At 46.1% G+C, this 14420-nt stretch overlaps 1 protein-coding gene across 8 annotated transcripts in view; it reads right to left on the bottom strand.

The window, feature by feature from the left end:
* Window positions 1-2638: 2638 nt before the first annotated feature.
* The window catches only part of MTCL1 (microtubule crosslinking factor 1), a 114010-nt gene continuing 102228 nt past the window's right edge, over window positions 2639-14420 (bottom strand). For 4 of the 8 annotated variants that reach the window (XM_016120964.2, XM_036229857.1, XM_036229858.1 and 1 more), the window contains 3 exons: window positions 14059-14090; window positions 9250-10792; window positions 2639-3836 (listed from right to left, as the gene is read on the bottom strand). In XM_016120964.2, coding sequence (XP_015976450.2) covers window positions 3639-3836; window positions 9250-10792; window positions 14059-14090 — 1773 coding nt within the window. In that variant the 3' untranslated portion in view covers window positions 2639-3638. Of the gene's footprint in view, window positions 10793-14058; window positions 14091-14420 lie in introns of all 8 variants that reach the window. The other 4 variants (XM_036229860.1, XM_016120966.2, XM_036229859.1 and 1 more) reach the window with 3 other exon arrangements.

Consider the following 14420-nt stretch of genomic DNA (forward strand, 5'->3'; position numbering starts at 1 on the left):
TAAATGAAATTTGAATTATGATACGTATTTTTTAAAAGACACTTAATATTGAAAACCTTGATGTAACATGTAACCTCTTCAGAAGGAGAAAAGAAAGAGTGGAATGTGGCTGCCACTGTCCAGACTGACTGCATGATGAGCTTTGCCTCTGGGCTGCTGGTGCTCGCCTTGACCCCCTGGACAAGGCATGCCTGGCGTGCAAGTGCTGTTAGCTGTGTCTGAGGAATCTGCTCCTGCCTCTTTCTTTAGGACAAAGAAGCAAATGGCACATTAATGCCGGCTTAAACAAACACTTCCTGCAGGCCATTCCCTGTGCAGCTGCTCTCTCTTTGGAGCCCTGCATTACCCACTTAGCTGCCTCAGCATTCATTCAGACAGGAGTGTAGAAACCGATTTCATTCTACTGTGCTACCTTTGTAAAAGTCAGAGAGGTTCCACGAGAATGGATTCAAGAATACATGTGCCCAACTGTCAGAAACTGGCTGGTTGGAGAAGTTCCAAACTGGCTTTCAAAGCACCGATGCTGCATAATATGGCTTTGCTCCTTGCAGGTCCTGCTCCCAGCCCAGGTACCACCTTCCTGCTGTAGTGAGATGTACTTATTACCACTTCCCCACACCTCTTCTCCTACTGTTCTCCCACCCAACCACTTTTCCCTTCACGTTTAAATCCTGCTCTTCCTTGGAGGTCCAGCTCTAGACCTTAAGATTTACACATACCGTTTTTGCATTTTGTTTTCGTGCCTGGGAATTCCATCTCTTCCAAGCAGACAGCAAGTTCTGTCTGATGCCGGAACCTCTCCTTGTAATTCTGGGTGCCTCACAGTTGGAAGCAGCTTTCACTGCCTCCCACACACCCTTTCCCCTCTATTCTGACAGCTCCCTGGTTTTCCTTTGCTGGGCCAATCTGTCAGTGATGGGCTTAGGGTGAGACATGTGAATTAAAGCAGACCCATGAGATTCATCAGTCCTGGGACTTCTGTGGGAACTACTGGCAAGAGGTCCTCTTTCTCTAGTTGTTGCTAAACTAACAAGAGCCCCTGGGAACAATCGTTGCCAACTTTTGGGATGCTAGTCTGAGAATAAAGCCATATAGGGGAGACCAGAGCCAGGAAATAGAACATTGTCCTTACAGCATTGTTTGAGGAGCTGGATTGTAACTGCACTTGATGCTAATGCTGTTTTAGTTTTGAATGCCAACAACTTTCCTTCTTGCTGCTGGCTGGTGGTTTTCCAACTGAAAAGATGTTAATGCACCTCCCAGCATTTACCCCAGGTACAGGGTAGGCATGCAAAAAATATTTGTGTACTTGTTGGTAGTTCTTTTGCAGCTATGTCTAGGGTAGTTAAGTGGAATATTTTTTTTTTCTTTGCATTAAAACATTGTTATTGTGGTAAAATATACATAATGTTCATCATTTTAATCATTTTTAAGTGTAGAGTTTAGTGGCATAAAGTACATTTACATTGTTGTGCGGCCATCATCACTATCCATTTCCAGAACTTTTTCATCATCCCAAACAGAAACTCTGTACCCAATAAACACTAACTCTTTGCCCTACTTCCTGATAACCATTATTTTGCTTTTCGTATCTATGAATCTGATTACTCTAGGTACCTCGTATGAATGAAATCATACAATATTTGTTGTTTTTCGACAGGCTTATTTCACTTAGCATAATCTTCTCACATTTCACCCATGTTGCAGCATGTGTCTGAATCGCTTTCCTTTCTAAGGCTGAATAATATTCCATCGTGTGTAAATATATTTTGTATATATTTTTGTTTATACATGTATATACATTTTTTCATCCTCTGATGGACACTGGGGTTGATTATACTCTAATGTAAATAATGCTGCAGTGAACATGGATGTACAAATATCTGTTCAAGTCCCAGCTTCTAATTCCTCTGGGCCTATAATCCAGAAGCGAAATTGCTGGATCATATAATAATTCTGTTTAACTTTTTAAGGACTCATCATATTTGTTTTCATAGCAGTGGCACTATTCTACATTTCCACCAACACTGCACTGGGTTTCCAATGTCTGTACATCCTCGCTAACAGTTACTTTCCATTTTGGGGATAATATTTAGTTTAAAGATCCAACTGTGGTAACGCTGGGAACAGAACTTATTCCACTAGCCAGTCTAGATAAGAAAATGGTAGAGTTAATGAAACATTGAAGCCAGAAGCTTCAGCCTGAAATGGTTCTTCATGTGCTCTTGGCAGTATCACATCTTTAGAGATTCCTACTCTATTAGATACTCAGTATCAGGGATGGAAACGTCTCTTCTGGAGTTACGGGCCACTCCTGCTTTCCCAAGGAGGGAAGAGGGAGAGAGGCCAGGCACATTTTGATTTGCAGATAGCCAGTTTCCTCACATCCCCACACCCATCAGTTTTGGCTTTTTCAACAAGAATGAAGTGGCCTTTTTATCTATCCCAGGACGCTCTTAGAGTATGATGAAACTGAAAAATAATCATGCATTCACAGTGCATTCTGTTAGATATGTGAGCAGCTGTTGCCTTCTTACAAGCTCTCCCCTTTCCTGAGTGCCCCTGGCTACAGCAACTTTCCACGTGAGCCCTTAGGAAAAGATGGAGGGCGTGTGAAACACAAGATCTGGGAACAAGCTGCCATCTTGTAAAGGCTTTATTTCTACTTCATCATAGTCTCATACAGACTCAGAGGCACCATCCTTTGTGTCAATTTGGTATCCTCATGACTTTTTGTAGTATTTTTCCTTGAACAGAAAATTTCGAGTAAACACTGCATATTGCCAGTTAATCGTTTAACAATAATTTCAAAATGCCATTGCTGTTGTATCATCAATGCAAGAGGACAACAAAAGTACAGTACGAGGGATTTCACAATGTGTCACAGTGAGACAGACTCACACTTAGGCAATGGTAAGACCACAGTAGCCGTATGTACATGCACCCCAGTGCTTTGAACCTGAAGACGTGCAAGTCGAGTAGAATATGTGGATTATACAGAGAATTTGGTAAGCCCAGCTGAGGACTCTGTACCTTTCCCAAAATGCTGACATGTATCCCCTCCTGTATATAGGATATCTGTCTTGTCTACTGGCTTCGTGGCTTTTTCACTACAAAAAGTTCACTGACTAAATCAGACAGTCTGAAGCATGTCAAAAATTCTTAACAACCAAAAACACCGACAAAATAAAATTAACTTAAAACACTCTAATTCGACATGGAAATAAAACCAAACCAAAATGTAACAGTGCAAATTTAACAGAGAGGCAGTCAGTATTGAGAGTAGGGGTGTTTAGAATCTCTTAAAATGTACATCTTTAAAACTTTTATTTTTTAAATGTATTTATATCTTATTTACCTTTTGTGTTTAATATATTGTGTGTAAAAAAGATGGAGACAAAAATAGTTTTCTGAGCTATGAAAAAAATTAAGTTATTACAGGCACATTTACTGTTTCATTCTAGAAACATCTCAGGTTCACAGGTTGAACATTCGCAGCTGTGTTTTTTAGAAAACATTCTTTGACCTTGAGAAAACTAGATCTCTCCTGTTGGGCGGAGTTTGGTTGATGACAATGGTGTGGTTATGCAAATTACAATGAATTATTCTGTGATAATCCATGCAAACTTTGCATCATGTCACAGGTGTAGTAGCTTCTCCCCGGGTGGCTCCTCATCGCCGATCGCCTCCAAAGAGTTTGGGTCTCCGAGTGACTGAGCTGGTGAGGCAGTGGGGGAATGAGGGGCCCAACGGGATGGAGGGCGACGGTTTGCTGGTCTCTCGGGCCTGGAGAAGCAGGGTTCTAGGGATGGAGCTAGTGCGGAACAAGGTAGTTCCTTCAAAGCCAGAAAGAGAAAGACAGAGTTACTCAGACTGATAGTTCCTTTAGAGGGTGATTTACCCCAAACACACTTCTCAGACAGACTGTAATTAATGCAATAGACCAGGGGCAACTTCTGAATGTTATTTATATTTTGCTCGTGGAGAGTAAGTTAAAATGGTAAGTAAAGCACATAACACAAATGATCAGTGACGACATAAGGGAAAATGTCAAAAGGATCAAAAATGGCAATGGCATGAGATGGGCGTGTTTACAGAGTGCCTTCAGAATTGGAGCATACGAAACGTGGGGAAAGCCACAGGCCACGTGTGTTCTACACAGGCCACAGGGTCACACTACAACCCAACTGGTCCCATCAGTGTGACCCTCCTGAATCTGTTTAGTGAAAGGACTGCTCCTAAGAGGCCAGCTTCCCTATACCTTGGTCTTTTGGGGGCCCATGAAGAGACTCTGATTTAATCCAGCTGTATTAGCAACAAGACTCACCTTTAAACAAACTCTTCTATTGTTTATTCCAAATTGACAGGCAGTGGGTTAAACAAACTCCCACAACATGGAAAGAGTGCCGCAGGCAGAAAATTTAATTTAGGTCTAGTTTCCTTTAATGACTCTGCCTCGCAGCAGCATTTTAAAAGGTGGCACAAGAGTGCGCTTGGGCTTTGGTGTTGCAGGCATCCCACACCTTCCGAGAACAGATAATGCAAGACAGACTCCACCATGCTGTGAGTCATCTATAATACTTCTCAAGGGCCACTGGTCCCTTTTTGGTTTCAAAGAATGCTGAGCTACTTGTCCTTAGTCTGTACAGTAGGAAATAAGGACCGCCAAACTTGGAATTTGCTGGCACAGAAAAAGGGGAAAAGCTGTGGCATGAGGAAACGGTGAGTTCTACAGGGTGGAGGCCATCTGCCCAAATGCCACTCAGACAAGAAAGAGCTGAGATGGCAAACCACTGCAATGAAGGATGACACAGAGCAAAGACCCTCACAGCCAGTCAGGATGTTAAGCAGAGGATTTAAAGAGAGGTGACAAGCGACTGCAAAGACCAGAATGAAGACTGTTTAGTCAGAGGAGCAGGGGAGTGACAGCAGGGAAGAGACAGCCATCTGTGCTGAAGGACAATGTGATGGACAAGGTGACAATGAAGGAAGAAGATGGAAGGCAGGCCACACGGCGCTTCTGGAAGAGTCATGGAGTGATGATTGCCTTGCTGTGGGGTCAGCAGGAAATGAGCATGAACACTGGAAATGACTTCTTCATGGTCCCTGCCTCTTTTGTGGCTGGCACTTTATACGACAGTGGGGAAGCCTGGATCAGCAAAGCACTTATGCTAACCGAGAACCACGACAACCAGAGGTTCCTCCTCACCTGTGAAAACACTGAAATAGAGGAAATGTGAACCTAACGCGGGGTGAGCTCCTCACCTCACCCTACCCCAGGGCATGAGGAACGTGGTTGGAGATCTCTGCTACCCTTTCGTCTTTCGGTGTCGCCGCCGCTGGCACGAGGTGTGTACGTGCGTGTTGTGTGTTGCATGCAGGTTTGTAAGGCTGCGGATATAGGTTTGACGCCACGCAGCCCGGATGAGAATGGGCTTTCTATTAGTTTTGTGCCACCTCTTCACCAGCATCTGTTTGTGAACTTCCCTAGGAAGAAATGCTGTGCAACCAGTTCGATGCACGTTTTCTTCAGTAACACACTGGCACACATACACAAACGATACTGTCCTTTCCTGAGGAGCCACTGCAATGTGCGATGTGGGCGTTGGACCCTTGGAGCACCTCTTTCACCTGTGAGCGCCAACTGTACTTTGGTACTCGGCACTCTGAGTTAAGACCAGTGGAAGAGGTGAGTGGGTGACTATATCCTTGGTCAAAAACAAGACTGATATTTTCTCATGCCTCCATTTAAGTTCTGAAGGCAATTCCGTGAGAATATTTTTTGGAGCGGGGATGACTTTGTTATTTATTCAATCAGCAAATATTTATTGAGCATTTAGTAGATCACCTATGGTGACCACTTGGAAGGACAAGATGCATTTGCTTTTATTCCTTCCGGTGTGGCTGTTGAAAACAAGAGAGGAGCCTCAGTGCATTATGGTCACATCTCATTACAGCATATGGCAATGTACATGTGCCACCAAATATTGGTAGCAGGTCCAGGACGGTTGACTCAAAGATCTCCACAGGCATGAAGTCGGTGCCAGAGACAGTCCCCTCTCCAGCCAATGTCCCTTTACACCCTCTGAAAGCATACTGGCTGCAAACTGCACAGGAGAGCAGCAATCTCGGCAGGATCTCTATAACTTGAGAGCCTTTCTTTGCACTGAGCAGTCGGCACTCAGCAAATGGGATTGTCCAGGCTGCCAATCTGTCCCCCAATCTGTGAGGAACCCTGTGCCGGTGCAAGCAGCTGTCTCTAAAAAGCAAATCTACCTGGGATGATTCCATCTTGTTTCTGTGTGTCAGATGCTAACCCTGAGTTACACAAATGACCTCTCCAGACAGGTTGGAAAGAAGGAAGAAAGCACTTACGGCGTGAGGCAGGCAGGGCTAGAGTCCCCAGGGGGCAGTTAGTAAGACAGTTTGGTTCTGGACAGAATAGACAAAGAAAAGAAAAGCAAGTAGGTTGGAAAATATTTTTTTAAAAAAGAACAGTAAAGGAGTAACATCAACAAGCGGGTGCCAGCTCGAGACAGAAAACAGGAGAAGCATGAGGTCCCACAGAAGTGGCACATGCACTCCTGGGGCACACAGACTCCTCCTCTGCCTCGGTCAAGAGGGAGGAGGGACCCTCACTGCCGAACAGCAACAGGCCTCTCCTTTCCGGTTTCTATTCTTCCCTGAGTTGCCCTTTGGCTTTTAACTTTCAAAGGCCCTTTGGTGCATGGAGAGATGGAAGTCACAGGACTCTTGTATTTGAAACAGAGCACTGAACAGCTGGTTTGTTTTAGTCACAATGATCAAGCGACTGCTGTTCATACTAAAAATTTTCCTTCTCATTTTCCATGTAGACATGGGTGGGAAGAATAGCATTACATTTCCAGATTATTCTCATTCTCTTCACACGAGAACTCACAGCTTCCTTTGCATCACTGCACCAGTGCTATTGCTCCAAGAGAATAAGAGTAAGTAGCTGCGGTGTGAAAGTGAGGGGAGAGAGGGGCATCTCTGCTGTGCAGAGTCCTAGCCAGGATCCCTGTGTCGCCCCTATGCCTAGATGTCTGAGCGAAAGTTCAGAGCTAGAGAGTCCACAACAGGGTGCTCAGAGCAGGCTGGGAAATCAGTCAGTTCTGGTGATTTTGGAATGAAAACCCAGAACTACCACGTAATTTATGGAGTGACGAGAAGGGCTCTCCAATGGGCCTAAAGAGTAAGTCAATTCAGACAAGGAATATCTCCACTGGAATCTAGAACAAGCAAAATTCCAACAAACAGAGGAAAAAAGAGGCCATGGCATTTAAACAGTGCCAGGAGTACCCCATGCAGGTTTTGAACCCCTGAAACTGTGCTTTGCTCTCTTCAAACTGGCCAGTCATCTCTCATGGCAGCAAACACACCGAGTGAGCAGAAAATCTGTATAGACACTTTATAGAGAACCAAAAGGCGGGGGACGGGGTGCACACAGCTTTGACCAATAAAACCATTTTCATGCCTTGGAACTGTGATTCAGTCATTAAACCATTTTCTTTATGTTATCATGGATCGGAATGTTTGGAGCATTCATTGTTAGTAACTCAAAGCATTTTTGGTCCCTAAAATTTAGTTTCTATTTAGTCTCTAATATAAATGGACACTACAGGCACAGCCAGCTAACACTTTGGGACAAAGCCCTGCTTTCAGCTGATCCTTCCAGAGCCCTGAAAAGGGCAGGGCATTTACACAAATAGATCCTCTGCAACAGCGAGCCACTTACCTGAAGGCCCCGAAAGGATCGGGGTACCAGAGCCCACAGAAGACTCCATCTGTCACCTAAGAACACTCAACCACAACTGAGAATTCTTTGTCCTTCTCAGAGCATGCGAACCACTTATCACAGACTCGCATCTTCGGTGGGCCATATACTGTCAAGATTAGGTTGAAGCAGACGGCATTGATGATTCTGTAGGTCCGCGGCAACTTCACAAGGTTTAACCTATTTCAGATTTAAACTCTGTGTTTTGAGTTAAATACCCCTCCAGGGGTTAGACTGGGAACCTGAGGGTCATTGTTCTGTGCAATATGTGGGGCAGAGGGCGGAGCTATACCTTCCTCCTCTCCTCACCTGTGAAGCTCGGGCCATGGCCGGCGGGAAAGCAGGGGACAGCCCAGGGAGCGTATTTCTCTCCTCCTTTTCTCCAACCCTAGCCATCTGCTTGGGCTGTCCCACCTGGAGAATGCTCATGGGCGTCTGGATCCCCCTTGTGTGGATTTTGTCCATTTGGGCTACTGGTGGGCTGGGGCTCACCCTCAAGTCTACACGTGGGACCACTCCCGAACAATGGCTGACCAAGGCTTAGGGACCATGTCCTCAACACCACATGAACTGTGTGAGGCCAGCATCCCTATCTATTTCTTTCACCCCTGGCACTGTCATTAGGCTTTGTTTTATTTTGCTCATTCTTGAAGTGGAAGTGGGGATTATTTTTTTAAATGGTGTGGTACAAATATGCTACATGTGGCTATACATCAGAACAGAATTCAAAGTTGGCTGATTTTGCTAATAATGTTAAAGGGAATATAATAATAATCATATAATAATGAGATAATATGTGTGGTCGTATGTAGTGTGATAATGTGACATGCCAGGGAGATAATCACATTGTATGAAGGCAGGGTTTTGATCATATCTGTTTGCCTCACCTGGTTTTCTTGCCACAGGGCTTCAGGGACACAGAGACAATATGTGATCTGTGAGATATAAGCCTGCTACTTTGCATTGAAGCCAACAATGGGATTCAGCTGTTCTTTTAGTTCTTTGCGAGAGATGTTCTAGACCCTACTCTCAAAACCTTCTCTAGTGCATCTCTTGTATTATTGCATATAAAGATCTGGAGCATGCAGAAAGCCCTGAAACAACTCTTATATACTTCACACACACACACACACACACCCCTAGCACACGAATTCACCCAGAAAGAGGGCAAGTTATAACCTCAAGTGAAAAGCCCAGATAAATAGACGAGCATCAATTACTTAGATGAGAGAACAGCACCTGATCACTTTTCGTTAAGCAGCAGCTCAGGGTTTGTGTTTCTGCCTATTCCACTCTCTCTAAACCAGGTATCTCCCCAGTTTGCAGGGACCTATTATGGACAACAATTCTTGAAATCAAATGACCTAGTACAATCCCAGGTTCAAACTTGTTTTCCCAACATTTAAATGGAAGAGCTGGTAGGGTAAGGGTGTGGAATACTCAGCCTTCATTACCTCGATGGACCCTGGTTCAGCTTTGACTGCTTCTCCCATGTGGCTGTCACTGTTAAGACTCGGGAGGCCATGGGGGGCCTGCCTCCTCTCCTCCTTTAAGGCATGCTCCAGCAGCCTCTTGTTGAGGATCCGGGCTACGTTCTCAGTGAGCGTGTAGCCAGGGGGAGCGGATAAGTCCTGCTTCACAGGTGTCCCCTCTCCCCCTTCCTCCCTACACGTCTCTGAGCCAACCCCAATGGGGCTGGGTGACCGTCCCCGCGAACTGGGGCTGGTGTCCTGGCCTGGACCCAGCTCTTGCTGGGGTTCTACTGGGCGAGACCGACTCCCAGCCCGTGTTCCTTTCTGGAATGGGTCCTGCACCACAGGGCTGTGGTCGATGATGTTGAAGAGGCTGGAGAGGCCATCGTTGATGGCTGTGTGCACGGGGCTCTCCCGTGTGGTGGTGGAGCGGGCCCAGGCCGACTCACTGCACCCCTTCTGGGCCAGCCCCGGCGAGGTCCTGTTATTTGGCTGGTCAGCTTTGGGGAGGGGCTTCCTCTGCAGCTTGGGAGACCCGTACTTGGGGGAGCAGCATGTGCGTTCAAACTTAGCCTGCACCTTCTCGATGGCAGGGGCCACCTGCCTGCTCCTAAGGCCGCGGGACGGAGACGATGCGGGAGTGGCACCACCCCCCGCCTTTGGTGTGAGACACTTGTGGGGGCTGCTGGTGATGGCACTGGAACGCAGGGCTTCGGTCTGCAGGCCGATGCTGATGGTCTGGATGGTCTGGGTCCCAGTCGTCCGGGACCCGTTAGTCTGGCAGGCCATGTCTTTGACCCCCCGGGGGTCAGGGGAACTCGAGCAGATGGCATTCCTGACAGAGAAGGCCACCTCCTTCATGTCGTCACTCATGTTCTTGGACATCTCCAGGCTATGCAGTGGGGAGGGGAAACCCAGGGGGGTGCAGAGGGCACTATCGAGGGGGTGCAACCCTCCTTCCCCATAGTCTCGGGGGTGCCTGGAGGCAGCACAAGGCCACCTGCTAAGCATGTGTTCTGAAGGTCCCCCCTTCATGTCTCCCATGCCCCCTCTAGCTCTGCTTGTAGAAAATGGGCCCTCGGGCTCCGCCCGGCCCAAGCCCTCACCGCCTGCCACCATGATGCTGTCTACCCTGCGGACCGCAGGCGGGCTGTGCAGCACCCGCACCCCGGACGGCTCGGTGCGGACGTGGCTCCGCAGGGGCTGCTTCTGGCAGTGCTCTGGGCTGGTCATGGTGTCCGTGGTCATGGTGACGCTTGTGGTGAGGTACCAGGAGGAGTCAGGGAAAGGCTCGGTGCTGGCCTCGCTCCCCACCCGCCCCCCCTCGGTCCTGTCTGCCCAGGGGTCTGGGGGCTTCTCGTCCCAGCTCTTGCTGTTGAACTCCTCAATGTACTTCAGGTCGTCAGGGGACAGGGGTGGAGTGACATCCTCCTTGCTGCTGGCAGTGGGCAGGCCTTTCTCTGGCAGGAAGGGAGAGACGTCCATCAGGCGCTGGAACTCAGACATGGAGGACACGGACACTGCCCTGGGGAAAGTGGGAGAGAGACGGTGTCAGCCGCCCGCCGGCCGGGGAGCCCACTGACCTGCGCCCCCCCGCCCCGACCCGGTTCAGCGCAGCGTGTGTGCTGCCCACACACTCAGTGCCTGTCTCGTGTCCGTCTCCACCTGAACTGTTAGAGCACTTTTTCCAGCTGCTTCATATTCTTCACTTCTGAGCTGACCCTGTGGATATTTAATGGGCTTTTTATGGGTCTGGAATTGTTCCAGGAGCTTTGTGTTTGTCAGAATATAATATAGCCAACCCTCAGCCGTGGAGGGAACAAGCAGAACGGCAGGGCTACCGGGCAGTCATAGCTAAGCTCCAAACCCACTTTGGTTTCATTTTAGCCTACGGTGCTCTACAGGAAGAAGGGGAAATGGCTGTGCCTTCAATTCCTAACCTACTGGGAGTTTTCTGGGTTCTAGGCATTATGGCAAGTGCTCATGCTACAGACATGAATACATCACAGTCCCGATCCAAAATCAGCTAATGGTATGGAGCAGGAGGGAGATATGACAACAAAATAACTATAATGTTTGTTTCATCCGTTGGCCTCATCCTCTATTGGCTTAGAGCACATCCTCTATTTGGCCTCCAAAGGCCAAATGGAATATGTAGAAGAAGGAAGGAAAGTAGAAGATGTAATCAGGTTGGCAAATGAATTCCCAAATACCATTTCAAACAGAAATTCCATCTGGCCCTGCCCAAGTCCATTAATGGGGCTCAGCTCTCCCCTTCCCTGTCTGAGCCTTTCTTTCTGGTCAAGCTTTCTCTTTGTTCCCGTTCCTCCTGTATTCCTGGACCAAAGGAAGATGGCCACAGACACATGCACACAATAAAGGCTAATGACAGGTGAGCTAAATCAACAGTCAGTTTTGGGTAAGCTGCTGCCTCATAGATGTGGATTCCTGAATTTAATTTAACATGTTTCTATTGGACATAAATTTACTGACTGCCTCCAATAGGCCTGGGCAGGCTGGGCACTCTAACATGCTAAGACAGGAGATTTCTGGAATGCTCAGGCAACTTGCCAGCATGCCCAGGGTCAAGAAGTGGTGGCCAGGAAGGAGGCTTGGGGCTGGCCGTGCCTGGTGGCTCAGGCCCTGGACCCTCTGGCCTGAAATCCCTCTGGATAGGCTGTTGGGGAGGTGAGGTATATGCAGACTGTTTTTGCAACTAGACCACCTTCTCATAGGACATAATATCTGCCCACCTCCCACACAGAAGCTTGAATACCTAGAGTTCTAGATTAGCCCAGGCCCTGCTGAAGGGGTCCTCAGAGGCCATGGGCCGCTCTACCATAGGACCCATTAACAATGACGAGGCCAGGATTGGGGACTGTGTACCACAGGGACTAGCCCACAGAACCAGCAAAGCTCTGGGTGCCCTTTCCCCACCCTGGGGCACATCCTCTTGTGGTCGTCACCAGGGGGATAAAAGAGCAGGTTCTAAGTGCTACCATTAGGCATTCCATCTTGTTATTCCTCACTAGAGGTAAAAGTCAGTGTTATTTTTTTGTTAGAAATAATCTGCAAACTGTCTGATGGCGCTCTGAGTAACAGAAAGCTGGTTATAAACAGCGCTGGAAATAAACGGATGGGTCGATTTGTCACCAGGTCTTAGCTTTCCGGCAAGCATGGTTTTTCCTCTTATTGCTTCTAGCCCAGTCGAGAAATCGCCGAATTGGTAACGAGCTTCACAACACTGGGGGCTGGGAGTGCTATGCAGACACGGAAGTCCTGATCTACACTTCCCAGACGTAGCTCATTAACCCTGGCTTCTGCCACAGAGGAGCTACTCAGAGTTAAATCAGTATTAGCTGTATGGGATATTTGCCTTTAGGGCTTGGATGGATATTGTGGAGCAGAGGTAATGTGGACAGAGAAAGGAAAAGCATCAACTTTAGCAGCATCCCGAGTGAAACAAAACAGCAACTATGAAGACCAGGATGCATTTGAAATATGCGCGTCAAGATACATAGAATAAAATACGGAGGGAGCACGTGAACCTGCTAGAAGCAAGAGGAAAATGGAAATGGTGGGGAGCATGCATGAACTTTCTTACTTGGGATATTTCGATAATGTTTACATTTTACAAACATGGATTACTTTTTAAATTAACAGAAGCAATTAAGATAGAAAATAATAATTAGCTACAGTGCATGGAGGAGCACTGCTAAAAAAAGAAAAAAAGTGGGAAGATGTAATGATAGCTAAACTTCACTTACTACTTATTCCATGTAGTCATCACTTTATGTGGATTAACACATGTAAGCTGTAAAAAAATCTAAATACTTCCTGCTTAAAGATGAGGAAACTGAGGCACAAAGCAGTCACAAAACTCACCCAAGGTCACATGGCTAATGAGAGGCAGAAGTAGATTTGAACCCAGGCCATTTGGCTCTTGAACCCGAGCTCACAAGTGCTGTCCTGTACAGTCTGAGAATAACCAGACAAGACAGCTCGAGGGACAGAAATGTACCGTGGGCAATTCCAGGTTTTGGGTGAATCCGATAAAGAGCAAAATGGGAAGAAAATAGTTATTTGTGGATTTTAAGTTCACAGAAAAACAGGGATGAGCAAACTGGAAAATACTGAATGGCTCAGAGAAGAGATTCCATGTAGTGGAAATGATATATATTTGTCTATAAAGAAAAAGTCTGTGTATGGGCTTGGGGTGGGACAGTATGGGAATTCTCTGTACTTTCCTCTCGGTTTTCTATTTTTAATGTTTAAATTTAAACAGATTTGTTTATATGTGTCTTTTCAGAAACATCCCATATACAGATGACTCAACTATTTTATATCTACTTCAAGGATTACTTCCAGGAAATATTCTAATATATTCTCCTATTAAGAGCTTTTAAATATATACTATATAAATTGTCTCATAGCCTATTATAAGTAAGTTTTTTCAGACCCTAAGTTAGAGGAGAGGGGTTTCCATAGACTTTTCAAAACCTAACACAATTATTTCTTTATATACACAATGCACAACTATAACTGCAAAGTTCTTACCCTAACATTAATACATACACGCACATATACAACACCACATCTCTGGCCTTCTTGTTGCTAATTATAAAAAGTACTATATTTCTGAAATAAAAATAATAAAGCAATTGTTCAGAAGTCTAATTTTAAGTCATTTTGAAGATAGTGTTACAATAGACTGGAGTGATGAGCTGAAATTTTAAGACCAAGACAATTTTATTTCAGTTGTCTACTATTGTTTTCATCAATCTTACTTACCTTTGAAGATTTCCCTTGTGATTTTCTTCTTCCTATAAAGGAGAAACAAGTTCATCTAAATCAGTTAATATTGGTTACCTAGGAGACTTCAATGTGCTAAATGGTGGTTCTGCTCTCCTGCCCTAGGAAAACACCATTGAAAATGTACAGAGCCAAATTTTAGTCAGGAGTGCTACTGCTCTTCAGACTTTTGAAGTACAATAATAAAACCAGAATTTAGAGTGATGAGGGGTTGGAGCTTCTGTAGTCCAGGGAAGAGCCCACAAGAGTGAGAAAAACTGGCTATAAATTTTGTCATGGAGGTTGGAGGAAGTGGCTCTCCTGTGCTTCTTCAGAGAACTTTGCTGACTACATAAATTTCA

Source organism: Rousettus aegyptiacus, unplaced genomic scaffold, assembly GCF_014176215.1.
Source record: "Rousettus aegyptiacus isolate mRouAeg1 unplaced genomic scaffold, mRouAeg1.p scaffold_m13_p_12, whole genome shotgun sequence".
NCBI lineage: Eukaryota > Metazoa > Chordata > Mammalia > Chiroptera > Pteropodidae > Rousettus > Rousettus aegyptiacus.